The sequence below is a fragment of the Carettochelys insculpta genome, chromosome 1 (assembly GCF_033958435.1).
Source record: "Carettochelys insculpta isolate YL-2023 chromosome 1, ASM3395843v1, whole genome shotgun sequence".
NCBI classification, from domain to species: Eukaryota; Metazoa; Chordata; order Testudines; family Carettochelyidae; genus Carettochelys; species Carettochelys insculpta.
The window spans coordinates 292,255,320-292,271,245 of NC_134137.1; the positions used below are offsets into that span (position 1 = coordinate 292,255,320).

At 43.1% G+C, this 15,926-nt stretch overlaps 1 protein-coding gene across 2 annotated transcripts in view; it reads left to right on the forward strand.

Moving 5' to 3' along the window:
• Nucleotides 1-14,494, forward strand: part of NTN4 (netrin 4) — a 110,748-nt gene extending 96,254 nt beyond the window's left edge. For both annotated transcript variants that reach the window (XM_075011628.1, XM_075011637.1), the window contains exons 7-11: nucleotides 201-313; nucleotides 2,817-2,885; nucleotides 5,256-5,426; nucleotides 12,149-12,299; nucleotides 13,508-14,494. In XM_075011628.1, coding sequence (XP_074867729.1) covers nucleotides 201-313; nucleotides 2,817-2,885; nucleotides 5,256-5,426; nucleotides 12,149-12,285 — 490 coding nt within the window. In that variant the 3' untranslated portion in view covers nucleotides 12,286-12,299; nucleotides 13,508-14,494. The remainder of the gene's footprint in view (nucleotides 1-200; nucleotides 314-2,816; nucleotides 2,886-5,255; nucleotides 5,427-12,148; nucleotides 12,300-13,507) is intronic.
• Nucleotides 14,495-15,926: the final 1,432 nt, after the last annotated feature.

Below are 15,926 nucleotides of genomic sequence, written 5' to 3' on the forward strand. Positions count from 1 at the left end.
ACCAAAAATCCTTAACACAGGTCTAAGAATTTTCAGTGACCAAGTCATTCACCTTATAAAGCTTTTCTCTTTTGTGTGCTTTACAATACCAATACATCTGGTAAATTTCTGACAAAAGGACTGTTGATAGCAAGTGTGATACTTTGCTTGAAGGTATGGTTCCTTAAAAAATGCCTCTCAGTTTCCCTTTATTACAACAGTGCAGACATAGTCTGGAATCACGAAATTCCTGAGTTCCACTCTGTGTTTAATGAGAGTGAGCCAGCATGGGGATGGGAGGATGAACAAGGATTCTCTGCTCTTCGGCATTCAGGTGAGAGGGCTGATTCAAACATATTTCTCCTCTCCCTTCCTGTTACTAAGAGATTGTTCCTAATGAACAAGAAAAGGGTCTTTTAAAGTGATTTGTAAAAACGCCACCAAGCTTTGTTTTGACATATTGCCGTGGCAATGGCAATAGAAAAGAATGTAATATCTAATGTTCAGTACTGTTCAACTATTCCCCCAAAGCATAAAGAGCATTAAAAGACTGACTTCAACCCACATACACAAGGATGTTTAAAGTTGAGGCAGACTGTTTTAAAATCTGATCCCACTGTGTATGGGTTGAAAACTTGAGTATCAGCCTGAGTTTTCACCCTGAGCTCAGAATTCTCAGGCTTGTGCTCATTTACATCAGAATAATTTGAAATGTGCTTTTGTTTTACTTTGTTTTCATAAACTCCTTTGCCCAGAGCTGTTCCATTCCATTGAGTAACTTGATGGTAATGTTGTTTAAGGAGTGTGGTATGATATCACCCTGATAAATTAGATATAGAATTGTTTCTAAAACAAGAGCGACAACACCATAGTTTTCTGAGGTTATTGTACCAAGTTTGGAAGTTGTTGCGGTTTGTGACATGGCTGCAGAACACCTCTTAGGCCAGCTCTAATTTCAAATTGAGAGATTATTTTTCATTTGGCCTCCTAAAAGTATTGTGCAATATTGCTAGTGCATATGATTGCTAGTGGCCTGATCGTACAGTTCTTTATTAATGAGTGCTTACTCACCTGAGTAGTCTTAATGACTTAAGTGCAACTACTCATGTGAGTAAGCATTCAGCAACAGAAGGGTTCCACATCTGAGGCCTTTGTGTTTTCCAGGCTCACTGTACACCTGTTTCCTGAAGTTATTCCATCTCCTGAAGTCAGTCCAAGTGCCATTTTCTGCACGTGCACTAAATTGTATGATAAAAATCTCAAGGACACATTAAGTGGGGAATAAGAAAAAACCCTAGTGTCTATCCAGGAGGCTTTTAAATAGAAATTGTAGTTCCAAGAACACAATAACAATCTGCTTTATAGAATGACCATTTGCAACATCTAGTTTTAAGCACATTTTGACTGGTGGAAGTGCAGAGAGAGAATCAGAAAAGACTCACTTCTTATCTTTGTGATTTAACTCAACAGAATAAGCCGGGGTCAGCTACCTTTCCAAGGCAGAGTGCCAAAATTTGACCTTTTGACCTCTATGTATGGCTCAAGGGCTGGTGATACTTTTTAAAGTCACTAATAGTCCTACTTACAACAGCTTCATTAATAAATAAAAACACAAAGCTTTACTGTTTGGGAGGCGGTTGGTAGCAATAGCTGGTCATTGGTTAATCCACAGGCAGCACGGCTTTGAGCAAGCTCCCAGCTGCATGCGGGAGGAGGGCCAGGGCTGAGCTCCTGCCTTGCATGCTGATGAAAATCAGCTTGTGTGCTATTCTTGGCAAACATGCTGGGGGTGTTGCTGACCCCTGTAATAGAGGCCTTTTCTCTTGCTCCCTTCAGATTTTGTACAAAAACGTTCTGCTGGGGCTAAGATCTTGTGAACATATCTTCAGGCTGGAGGCCAATTTTCTGAAGATAGGTAGCTTGTGTGTTCTGAAAGACAAGCTTGTGCTTCGGTCATGTAGAAGTACTCTTCAGAGTTGAGAAGATGGGCATGTAATTGGGAAACAAATGCTTAACTGTATCTTGCCTAGTGTCCTCGGGGTGTTTTCAAACCTCATCATGGGCACAGCTGTGTTAATGAAAACGCAAGTAATCATTTGCCTTTATCGTCTTCATGGAGCTGGCATTTGGTTACCATTGTTTGTGTCCCCTGCATTTCCACTCCTGGTGATGGTTGTGGTGAATTGTTCCCTTAAGATTCATGGAGGTTAGGTCCGTCAACGGCTATTAGCCAGGATGGGGTAGGAATGGTGTCCCTGGCCTCTGTTTGTCAGAGGCTGGGAATGGATGACAGGAGAGGGATCACTTTGGTGATTACCTGTTCTGTTCTCTCCCTCTGGGGCATCAAGCATTGGCCTCTGTTGGACGATAGAATACCAGGCTAGGTGGACCTTTGGTCTGACCCAGTGTGGCCATTCTTAGGTATGTTCTTAAGTTCCTGTGATGCCTACTGGAAAGTGATGGAGCCCTCAAAAACCTTCTCACCGCAACCACTGAATAGGTGGCAGTCATTCGGTAATGACCTTGTGGGCCTGATTCTCCCTTTACTCATATGTAAAGCGAAGTAATTCAATGGAGGCTAGTGCGAGAGAAGACAGGAGTGAATCAGGCCTCTACAAAGTTAACCACAGAATTCTCACTCACTTCAGTGGGGCAAGAATTTTAGCTCAGACCCTGTCTCTACCCACTCAGGCTGACTTAAACCAGCAGTACTGGAATGAAAAGCTGTTAATCCCACTACCTGACCCCCCTGTCTAGATCCTCCCCTGCCTTTGCTGCATGTTTCAATATTTGGGATACTATTCGCAGGACACTTTTGGTTTGGTTTGTTTCCACAGGTAAATGTGAATGCAAAGAACAAGTTTTAGGGAATCCCAAGGTCTTCTGTGAAATGAAGTACACATATGGTGAGTTACAAGGCAAGCATATTCTTGCTGGATTGAGTTCTTGTTAGCAGATACAGGGCAGTTTGAAGCGTTGGTATGACAGTGTAAGGGTAGCAGAGCTGGTGCTGGTCCTATGCCATTGATTAAAGTAGCAAAAGCTGAAGAAGGGATGTAAAAAGCTTAGCTCTTTTACTGCAGTTTTACAGGAAGAGCCAAGTGTCAGAGGTGGATTCCCATGAACACTCACTACGCATGTCACTTGGCTGATACTCAGTTTGCCTATTTTGTGATTATGCCCAAGATCATTTTCAAGGAGAAATTATAAAAAAGGCTTAATTATTCATAAATGTGGAAGCCTTTCCTGCACATCTTGCATCTCCGAGGCCCCCCTGGATTTTCAGTGGGAGGACTGGGTGCACAAGAAGTGCAGGGCTCAGCCTTGCAAGTCACCACAAGTAGTTAGGCAATGTGCAAAATACATAATTATAAACACACACATAGAGGGGCACACCATGCATCATGGCCAAACATAATCAAGTGTCCAGCCCCGTTATCCACCCACCAACCACTACAAAACCCCCTGGGCTCAAGGACTAATACCAAAAGAAAGACCTTGTCCAAAGGGTCCACCCTGCACCATTGCCTACAAGCCACCAGCTCTGTGTTCTGATGATTCACAAGAGGAAATGGGCGCAGGGCATTCACTGAGAACACAAGAACCCTTAAGAATTTGCTGCTAAGGACTGGCACCCTGTTAAGCAGAATTAACCAGCTGGAATGGGGTGGTGGTAGAGCATTTTCATGTTGGGAGTAAGGGGAAAGCTTTGTCCATGCTGAGCATGCAGCCTGTGTGCCAGTGGGCTGTCTCATGCCATGCAGGGGAAGGAATTTTCTTTGTATGACTCTCCCTTCATCTCATGAGCTTTCAAACTTTCTTGCACCTGCTCTGTCTTGTGCTGGAGTTTAAAATGCATTGAGAGATAATCCATGCCATTACAGGCTGCGCAGTGACCCACAAAGAGAAGTTCAAGGGGCCGCATGTCATTGAAATATGGGCCTGGCTTAGCAGTATTAGGAAAAAAAATCCCACTCTGCTTTGCTTTGCTTCCTGGCTGCGATAGTGACAGTGTTTAATCTAGCAAAAGATAAGAAATAAAAGCAAAAAAACAACTTCATAAATCTTATCTGACGTATACTCAGGCCTCCCACCCTTTCATTGCTCAGTTTTACATGGTGTCAGTTAAATTACAGACAACAGCTGAATTGTAGGGTCATTAGATGCTTGAAGTGAGGGGCTGCAATGTAGAAGAAGAATCTTCTTACATTTTTAGATGCATTTTAAATCAAGACACTTCATTAAAAGGTGTTAAATGCCTTCACCATCATCATCACTGCTCTCTCAGGCTGTGTGTAGACTGCTTGTGTATTTTGAAATAATTTATACAATTTGCATGAATTATCTTGAAATAAGTGTCTATTCCAAATGTTCCATTACCCCTCTCATGACAAGGGGTAGTGGAACTGGAATACCATGCTCCAAATAGCAGTGCCACTGGCATAGCCTTAGGGGTCTATATGCCCCAGTCTCTAAATGACCTCCTTGAGGATTGAATGTGCAACCCTGGGTTTAGCAGGCCAACGTGCAAACCACTGAACTATCCTTCCCCCACTAAAATGTAGTTGGAGATACACATCTCCTAGAACTGGAAGGGACCCTGGGAGGTCATCTAGTCCAGTCCCCTGCCTCTTAGCAGGACCAAGCACCATCCCTGACATCTATATGCTATTTGCGTAGCATGGCAGCAGGATTATATGGGTATGTATGCCAGGAGCAGGGTTCTCCCTAGTTTTTTCCATCCATGGCTACAATAAATTTTGTTATGTGCACCAATGCATGTGTGGATGTGTACCACCAATAGAAACACATACTGCCAGCTGTGGGAGGTGGGAGGCAGCTCCTGAATCTCTTCTGGGCAGCCACCAAAGCACTCAGTTTACTGGGAGCACTGAAGAGATGGAAGTAAGTGGGTGTGCCCTGGTGCACAGCTCCAGCAAGAGCTATCTGAGCTTCCGCAAAAGCCAGCAGGGAGCTATTTAAAGAGCTGACAGGGACCTTGTTGCAATAGGACATCACTGGAGATGTAGGTGTAATTTTCCCCTGGAGTAGCTGTACATGAGTGAGCTTTGGGTCTGAGCTGCAGTCACACTCTGCAACTTCCGTATAGACCAACCCACACAGGCTCAGTCTGCAAATGCAGACTTTCTGGCTAATTCTGCAAACGTATACTTACACTGATCCTTAACTGCATTACTGAGAGCTGCATTAGAAAGAGAGGTGGGTATAACCATTTTATGCATTCCTTTTCTGCTTTTGAAATTGTGCCCTGCCAGTGGTAAAAGCCAAGATTTTATCAGCCCACGACAAAGGCTCCCATGCAGAAGTAAATGTGAAGATCAAGAAAGTGCTGAAATCAACAAAGTTTAAGATTCTGCGAGGAAAGCGAATTCTCTACCCGGAATCCTGGACTAACCGAGGCTGCACTTGTCCAATTCTTAATCCTGGTAGGTATTTGGCTTTGGCTCTGTGAGAAGTAGGTCCCCAACAAACTGATACTGATTTTGTCCTCTTTCTTCCTCTTCTATCCTCCTATGTATTAAATTTATAGTCCTTTATTCAGACACTGGAAGTTACTCCAGCATCTAAAGCCTAAGAGTAATCGCAGTGGAATACTCTTATTTGACTTAGAAAATCCATATTCATTACACGTTTTGGGCCGTGAACCCGCTATTTGTAAAGCAGATTTACAGTAGCACAGCCTTACATTGCGAACCCAACAGTTACTTACCACTCACACTCCTGGAAGCAGCTGCATGTAGAGCCAGACATCTACAAGATAGATTTCATTTCACATCTAACTTTGCTTTAGATCCATAACAACGCACTTAGATTTTCAGTTCTAGCTCTGGTCACATTACTCGTCTGCTGTTATAACTGTCTCCCAAAAGAGTACATGCTGAGAATGCTTTCTTCAAAAGTAGTATTGAATTAACTCAATTAATGTTACAGAAGAAGCTCTTTCTCTGGCTGGTGGGTGGGACACCTTATCTACTTCGTCTTTGTCCATCTTCCAGTGAACAGGTGATTAGATTTCAAATGAAATATAGTCAGTGCTAGTAAAACAGTGCATGTGACCTTAGTGATCATTGCAGAAACCAAGAAGTTCAGAGACAAAATTTTTCAATAGAGAGAAACTAAAATCCTCCTAAGCCATCTTTTTCACTAATAACAAGCAGTACTGTGCTTCCTTAGAAACTGAAGAAATTATTAGGTCATGAGTTTTCATGGGGAAGACCCACTTACACACAAAAGCTCATGACCTAATAAATGTGTTAGTCTGTAAGAGGCTACAGGACTGTTTATTATTTGTGAAGCTACAGACTAACACAGCTAACCTCCAGGACCCTCTTTTTCACTGTTCTGCACAAATAAGCAGCTATTAGCTGAAAAAAATATTGTCTTCCTGCTCTACTCTATGTAGGTTTTTGTATCATTTATAAAACATTTTATAAAATGCTTTCTTCCTCCACTGTTTACATATAATTTCAGGATTTATCTGAACAAAATGTGGATTCAAATACTGAGATTTCCTTTACTCATTTAGGAATAGGAAAATTCTTCTGTTAGTGAGTCACTTGCATGATTATTACTGTAAGACATCAGATCATTCAGAACAATTACCATTGTGGAGGTTTTTGTAATGTTTTGTTATCTTTAGAAATAGTGCTCAGTGTTTGGCCTTAAATCTAACCTACAGAAGATAGAGCTCATGTACTTAGTAATGAAGGGTCCTGTGGCACCTTATAGACTAACAGAAAAGTTTTGAGCATGAGCTTTCGTGAGCACAGATTCACAGGTCTTGGAAATCTGCAGGGCACCACTAGCCATCACCTACAGTCCTCAGCTAAAACCTCTACAGCGCATTATCAGGGATTTACAACCCATCCTGGACAATGATCCCCCACTTTCACAGGCCTTGGGAGGCAGACCAGTCCTTCCCACAGACAACCTGCCAACCTGAAGCAAATCCTAACCAGCAACTATAGACCGCACCACAGTCGCTCTAACTCAGGGACCCATCCATGCAACAAACCTCGTTGCCAACTCTGCCCACATATCTACACCAGCAACACCATTACAGGACCTAACCAGATCAGCCACACCATCGTGGGTTCATTCAGCTGCACATCTACCAATATAATTTATGCCATCATGTGCCAGCAATGCCCCTCTGCTATATACATCGGACAAACTGGACAGTCTCTGCGTAAAAGAATAAACGCACACAAATCAGACATCAGAAATGGCAATATACAAAATCCGTAGGAGAGCACTTCAATCTCCCAGGCCACACAGTAGCAGACTTAAAAGTAGCTATCCTACAGCAAAGAAATTTCAGGACCAGACTCCAAAGAGAAATTTCTGAGCTACAATTCATCTGCAAATTCGACGCCCTCAGCTCTGGCTTAAACAAAGACTGCGAATGGCTGGCTAAATACAGAAGCAGCTTCCCCTCCCTTGGTGTTCACACCTCCAGATCAACTGCTGGTAGTAAGCCTCACCCTTGCTGACTGAGCTAACCTTGTTATCCCCACCCTTGCTCTGGCTTATTTGTACCTGGCCCTGCAGATTTCCAAGACCAGCATGTGATGAAGTGAGTCTGTGCTCATGAAAGCTCATGCTCAAAACTTTTCTGTTAGTCTATAAGGTGCCACAGGAGCTTTTGTTGCTGTTACAGATCCAGACTAACACGGCTACCCCTCCAATACCTGGTGTACTTAGGAATTCTTTTTAATACACTTCTCATGATAAAGGGATTAAGGCAAAACAGCACCCCTGTGTTCGAGTTTATTATTTCAGCACATAAGACATGGATCATTGCAAAAATCCATGGATACTGTAATGCAGTAGGTACAGGTTCTTAATGTTCTCATTTGAAAAGTAAAAGCAAACAGGAAGGGCCAGATTCTGGGCTCAGCTTTACTAGTATAATTCTGGAGAAACTCCATTAAGGTTGAATAACACAGACTATTGTGAGTCAGAGTCTCATCTGATGTAATACCATGAAGATCTATTGACTTCGGAGAAACTTTATTAATTCACACCAGCAGAGGCTCTCGCTCCATATTTCACAAAGTTTATAGCCACTTACAGAGTGAATTAATATTGCCGTTCCTCAAGCTACATCTACGCTACCACAGAAGATCATCCTGCTCAGGGTCGATCTTCCAAGGTTCTATTTCGTGCATCTAATATGGATAAGCAAAATTGATCTGTCTGGAGTCAGCAGTCGACCTCGGTGTTCACGAGACATGAGAAATAAGGGAGGTTGAAGGGAGAAACTCTCCTGTTGACCTCCCTCTGTACAGACAGACAAGTAAGCCAAGCAGATACACCGATTTTAGCTAGGCAATTGGCATAGCTAGAATTGTGCATTTGTGGTCGACTGTCTTAGTCTAGTATAGACATAGCCTTAGACATCTAAAAAGAGCTGAAGATGAGATCTCTGGAACAAATATGCCAAAACTTGCATTTGACACATGTCACTTGTAAATTGATGTCATTGTGCTTACCTTAGTTTTCAACAGGTGAAGCTTAGTAGCACTTAAGCTGCTGCAGGCTGAAAGAAGAACTGAGAAACATCTGCTCAGGCTGAGGATGTGGCCTGTCAGGGAAAACTGTTAGAAATACGCTTCTGTCACCACTGATACCACATTTACTTAGCTATACTTGTGCTCCTTTTGTGTTCAACTTTATGGGAGCCTTTTCCTATCAAAAATGTTAGTGAAAAGCAAAAGGAGTGTACTCTCCTGCCATCTGCTCATGGTGCTTTAATTTTGGACACACACATATTTCTACATTCTTCCATGCAGGGATAAGGGCCAGTTCTGTGATTTATCTGGCCAGTTGCAAGCAACATAGCTCATTGTCAATTTTGTGGCCCTGCTCCACCATTTTTCCACTTCACTTTTATGCAGCTGGAGTAACACAATGACAAACCATCTGCTATTGGAACAAACTTTATGGGACCACAGAAAACTTGGCCTCACTCAGGCTGAGTGATAAAATATTGTTGGATTATAGATTTTGCCAGAAGAGAGAATTAAGGGTTAAAGACGTTGAACCTTGCAGTGAATTTCTAGACCTCAGAGTAATGGCTAAAAGTTTTACGCATGAACCAAGTGCACCATTCAACCCAAAACTAGAGGACAAATGAAAAAGAGCTCCAAATTGAATTGTTGGCCAATTGGCAGTGCTATATTTGTAAATTAAATAGCCCATTTATTCATTTCTTAGAATAGAAACTCATAGCATTCTATCAATTAAAAAATCATGAACAGCAGCACCCAAAAGTCAAAGCAGATATTAAATGATTTCCTCACACATAACTGCTCTGCAAATAACATCTCCTTAAAACATGGACAAGATCAAAGAGAAAAAAATACTGTAAAAGTATCTTGTGTTCACTCTGTCCCAGCAATACAGAGCAAGGGCAAGGATCTTGAGCTTCCAGCCAGAGAAATCTAAAAACACTCATCAAATTACATCACCGTGTTGTTCAGATGATAAGCTCTCAGAGTTCTTACAAGGCATATTTCCAACACACACATACACAAGTGAAACTCTAAGAGGCCAGTAAACATAAAAGATTTACGTATCTTAATCACCTTTGAGGAAACAGACTCTGCTTTCTAATCACAGGGCTCCCAAACACCGGAAAAGAAAACAGCAGTCATGTAGCACTTTAAAGACTAACAAAATGCTGGATTGTTTTGTTAGAATACAGACTAACACGGCTACCTCTCTGTTACTACTGGAAAAGAAGAGCATGTCTCTTACAATTAAAAGCAAGGAATTTGAGATGGAATTCACAACCCTGAAGACCAGAATCAGACAATTGAGGGGCCTTGTTAGTTTTATTTTTGTAGTTCCATAAAGGCATCTGAACAGAATTATATTAAAAAAAAAAGTCTACAAAATCAGTAGCTAATTAAAAAAAAAACTGCTTCCATACTGAGAATTTCATGCCAAGCTGCCTCATTGAGAGAGATGTTATGATCCTTTGAAAAAATGATGTTTCTGACAGAAATGTTGATTCAGCCATAATGAGTGTGCTGCAGATAGCTAAATTGTAATATGTAGCCTGTGGTTACTTTATAGCAAGATGATGGTGTGTGCCCAAAAACTCAGATGAAACATGCAGTAAATTGTATTGAATGACATACATATCTATATGCCAATTACTTGTGAAGTTGGTTCTTTTAAATTTTCCTTCCCCTGTTAAGAAACTACAACCTATATTGGTAGAATAAACGTACGACAACCTAAATCCTGAGCTGTACCTAGGGGGTTGAAGCACAAAGATGACTCTAAGTCATCTTTCTCTTGTCCAGATCTTGAGATTGGCTGAGGCAAGTTAGAGCAGCCACACTCCTGACATGTTACCTATGGAACATCTCCTTGAATAGTCAGGAGAAGCGAGAAGGCTCCAGTCCAGAGGCCACTATGCCATCTTCATACCAGCTGTGACTGTCGAGCACAATGGGGCCCTGAGCTTGGCTGGAGACTGGGTGCTATCATACTATAAATAGTAAGACCCATCATTCCCTGACTTCAGAGGAATCCTCAGCTGCCCACCTAGGACGGCTTTCAGATTCCTCTGTGCCATCTAGCCCAGTGTTTCTTCACATAACTTGCAGCCATGTATGAAATATTTAGGGCCTCATTCTGACCCCCACTGGCCTTGGTACTCAGGTACTCTACGGTACTCAGAAAGCATGTGCTTAACTTGAAGTCTGTGCATCCCTGCACTGATTTCAGTGGGACTGGTGGGCCAGCAACACTTCCATACATGGCCACGAGTGTCTGTGGTAAAATTTTTGAGTTCTGTGATAATTCTTCAAAAAAGTGTTGAATGATTGAATGACATAACCCCCACACTCTCCCCAGTGTCCATCACGAAGTATGGTAAATTTGTCAAGTGTCTGTAGCACAACATGGTGGTGCCAACCTCACTGCTCCTGTGTTTAAAGAGAGGCACTGGTTTAAGTACCTTCCTGAACCAGTACCAGTCATCTGATATAAACTAAGCAATTCCACTGCGGTGAACAGAGCTACACCTGTATAAAACCAGCAGAGTTCAGAATCAAGCTTGTGGCATAAAAGCATATGATGGAGCCATGTGCAGGATTCTGTGTAGCTGCTTTGTACTGTCTTGTGGAAATATCTAGAAATCGGACCAGATTTTTGAAGGATGCTGCTCACATATCTCTGAACTGTCTGGGTGCGGCAGAATTTAATAAAGCATGTTTTGGTTTGAATGCAAACCCTCAGGCACCCTCCAGGTGCTCATTCCAGTTCTTCTAATAGCCACAGTGCCTCATTGGAGAGTGTCCTAGCTAATTGTGTTCCTAAAGGCATTTAACCTGCAGCTGTGGATTTCCATGACAGGCCAGAGCTACATATGGCACTTGCCTTTCTGGCCTGCAGCAGATCCTGTATTTTTCAATATCTGAAGCTCAATAGATAAATTCATTATTGGTGCAAATGAGTGCTTTGCTAGGCTACATTCTCCTAGTCTGTTTACAATCTGAACCTTAATTCACCGTCAGCCCCAGGGCAAAAAATAGTGACATGGAAATATTTGCAGTATTCCCTTGCATATTTCATGATTTTCCCCTTTAGGGCAATCCTTAGAGTATGTGTGTACACACGCACATGCCAAACTGTGCACACACTATGCCAGTTGTACATGCACAACTGGGGCTCAGTGGAATGACATCTGCCCCTGTGCAGAAGGTCAGCATGAGGCCTGTGGATCATTTGTGTACCGTGTGCGCCCTAATTTGAGCATTTAAGTGGGGTCTTGGTGGATGCATAAGCACAGAAGTGGATTTAACCCAGAAGCTTCTTTTAAAGACTGTAAGCAAAGAGTATGAAATGTGTATCTTTTAGAGACCCTTCTGCTCCTCCACCTCCATAGCCCTTCCCTTGCTTGTACAGAGCCCCCCCAGATTTAGAGCCTGTACACAGCATCTCACCCCAATCTCACTGTCAGCTGTCTCACAGGGCTGACTCTGATGCAGCTCTCTCTAGATACAGTATTTCTACACAAATGCCGGGTTTCTTTTTCCTTCAGAAAAGCTGCTCCTATTAACATGCAGTGATTTAAGCACCCTTTTTAGCATTCTGCCATACAATTCCTGACCACTTTGATGATTTTCAGGCTTGGAATACCTTGTCGCAGGACATGAGGAGGTACGGACTGGGAGACTGATAGTCAATATGAAAAGTTTTGTCCACCAGTGGAAATCAGCTCTTGGAAGAAAAGTCTTGGAGATTTTAAAAAGAGACTGCAACTAGAAGTACACAGCCAGGTATGGCATTTCTTTAAGCTCAAAATGCAAACAACACAGCTGGAAGACCTCTAAAATAAAAACTGGAATGTCAGAAAAGAGTGCTCAGATGTGTAGCATGGTCTTCCCGTTATAGGCTCTGTCTAGTTCAACACGTGCTGGTCCATGTTTGCGTACTCGCCTGGATCTTCTTCGGAAGGATGTTCGTGGGATCCAGTGCTATGAATGGCTGACAAACCCAGGTCATCGGCAGGAGGAAATGTACCTGTGACCTCTGGGGCTAAAGCCTTGTGCCTGGACAGCATGAGCTAAAAGCCTACTGGCCCTCAGCTGTAGAGACTTCACTTTCCCTTGTTAGTGGTCTCAGCACCTCTGGGGTTACAGTAACACTGAAAAAGCCATAAGAGCCTGATTCTCATCTCATACAGCCCAATGTAATTCTGGAGTAACTCCACTGAATGCAGTGAAGTTACACCGCTTTAAAATTGGCATCCATGAGTGGAAAATCATCCCCATGAACTAAGGAGGACGGACAGAAATTTTCTGCCAGTTACCCACCAGTGTAAACCCTGACTACCTTCAGTGAACTTGAGGGCACACCCTGTATTTATTGGTAGAATAAATGTACTACAACCTAAATCCTGAGCTGTGCCTAGGGAGTTGAAGCACAAAGATGGCTGTCCTCAGAGTGTATGGCTTGACTGCAGGCATTGGGAGCGATTGCCACTCAGGCGAAAGCACACAACTAGCTTTCATCCCCAGAGCACAAAGCCTGGGCCAGTGAAGCTGAGGCAGCTCGTGCTTTCACACAGGCTGTACAAACCTCTCTCCAACCCTGGTTTTGCCAGGCTAATGACACAGAAGCCTACACAGCCGTGGCGTCACTGCTGCAGGACTTGAGCTTGTGAGATTAGAGCTAGGTTGGGTACATCAGCTCACGTTGTGATCACACCCCCAGGCTGCAGTAGAGCCATCTCCTAAGGTCAACCTTTAGCTCAATACTAATAGCTTTCTGTAGAACTGGAGAATAGGTATGTATCAGTGGGAGAGATCTGTTGGCAACAGGTCATTTACAATTGCTCTGTTATAGCCCAAGGTCTGACTAGGATGTGCCATCATTAAAAGGAGTTGTGTGCTGCATGCTTTTAAAGGCTTGTGTAAGGTTTCAGACTGGGCACTTAAAATGATGGGCCAAACTGTTTTCTTTTTTTGGTTGTTTGTTTTTTCAGTTACACCCGTGTGAACTTGTTGAAGTCAATGGAATGACTGTTTACACCAGCATAACCATGAGCCAACACCAGCCCTTTACCAGCAACTGTTGTTTTACTAAAGATGGGCAGCGGGTGTGAAGTTTTGTCCACAAAGTGTTAAACCTGATCCTATCCAAATGTAAATATTTCATTGTATAAAGCACTTTACTACCTGTCATTTCATGGTGTGGCACGTTTAATTTTTCTGGAGAGAAAAAGTGGGGTGATGAGAACCTATTAAAAAAAACCTATTGAAACAGAAGCACTCCAGAAGACCCCCCTAAATGTAGACAACATTAATGGTATAAAGGGAATAGTCCTCTTCTGGTCTTGGCACTGACCAGTCAGAAAAACCAAGGATGCAATCTGAAAGATAATGTACTTGCACTGAAGTCCCAGTTTCAGACCAGAGTTTGGACCTAATGGGTATTGACTATAATGAAACTTCACAAACAACACAGAGAATGAGAGACTAAAAAGCAGGAATGCAGTTGCCAGAGGATAAGCACTCTGCCTGCTAACAAAGACATCTACATTTTAAATAAACAGCGTTCTGTTTCACATACCCCAGCCCCGTAATTCATGGCAGACTTAAAGCTTATTTTATTTTCAATGTTAATATTTAAAAATAAACCTTAAATTTGTTTTCCACTGTGTTTTATTTAGAGTGTATACAGCCATTCTCCATTTTAACACCAATTTATGGGTCAGAACACTGTTATTGCCATTTTCAGCATAGAGTGTACCTTTTCTGTAACCCATCTATAAATTTCAGTTGAGAGCGCGTATTCCGTTCATGAGCACGAGGGGAAAAAAATAGGAGGAATTGCAATGCCATAAACAAGTCTGCCAATCTACTTCCTCAATGTATTTCTTTTTCAGGGGCCTGCTGGCTCACAAAAATGACATTGTTTTGGTAACTTGTTTTTATATCTCATGTATGTAATAAATATGCTAAGATTTCAACAGTCTCATCTCTCATTCCTGTTTATATGTCTGGCAATATTATTCTGACACCTACAATGTAAGGAAAAAAGAAAGCTGTTATACAGCAGAATTTTATTCTTTGGTGAAATTCAGCATATGTGCCAAGAATCAGCAAAAGAACTAAGGACTATGTAATTCACATTTTTGTCCTATTTTGAGGGGCAGGGCTGTCCCCTGGGGGGGGGTGCAGGGCCTGGGATGGAACTGAAGTGATTTTTAGGACTGACCTGTCACTTCCATGACCAACTGCACTGGCCAATTGTACCAGCCCACAGGGCCTCTCAAAGTGGGGGCCGAGAGCAGAGAGTAAGGGTGGCTCTGTTGAGGGCTCTCAAAGGCAGGCCCTCTGCACAAAGACAATTTCATCCTTAATGTCCTTAGCTTTGGCCATATTCTGAAGAAGATGAACATACTGTGTTGTAGAGTGGCTATACACAATGAGATAAACCCGGGCCCACAGCCAGCTAGAGCACCCTGTGGGAGGGGAGCTATACAGGCAGCTGGGTGAGTCCTTTTATGTTTTCCCAAGGACTAAGGCCCAGGAAGGAGCAGCCTGCCACACCAGGGTAAGCCAATACCTGGGGCTAATTAAGCAGCTGCAGCTAATCAAGGCCTGTGGAGTCCTTGAAAAAGCCCCCCCCCCCTCCCCCCAGAAGGAGGAGATACAGGGTAGACCAGGATTGTGGAGAGAAGAACTCACAAGGGAGAAGAACTGCAGTTATCAGAGGAAGGTACTGAGAAAAAGGGGGTCTGATGGAAGTGGCCTAGGGAGGGAAGCCCCTCCTGTCAGAGCTGCCTAGGGTCCTTGTGCTGGAACCTGGGATGTGTGGGAGGGGACTAGGTTCCCCCTAGACCACCCCATGCATCAGCCCAGCCCTAGAGGGGCAGTGGGGGAGGAGTGAGCCTCCTACCTGAAAGACTGGATCTGTGGACTAGCCAATAGTGAGAATGGCCAGGTCATGGTGTGAACCAAGCCCCTGCCAGTACAGGAAGCAGAGCAAGGGACACAAAAGGCCTTTGAGGCTGCTTTTAAACTGCCATGTAGTGCAGGGACCCACAAGGACAAGCCTGGGGTTGTGCTATAATGAATATCAAGCCCATGATGGTCCAAGTCATGCTGACCTGTCATCCTTTTAGCTCTCATTTGAAAATGAAAATGAAAGAGGCTGCAGGAAAATGAAACCAAACCTTAAGGCTTACCGCTAACAAAAGTAAAATCATTGACAGGTGCTGAAAAGAAATGGGCACAGCTGGTGGCCTATGATTATAATTAATACCTATTCTGTTTGATATACACACCCTGGGTGTATGTAGCCTGTTAATCAGTAGCCCAGGGGTTAATTATCTCAGAGTGGCACTGATTTAGCTCCCTCCCAGCTGCCTGCCCCCCCCCCACCCTATCCCCAATGAT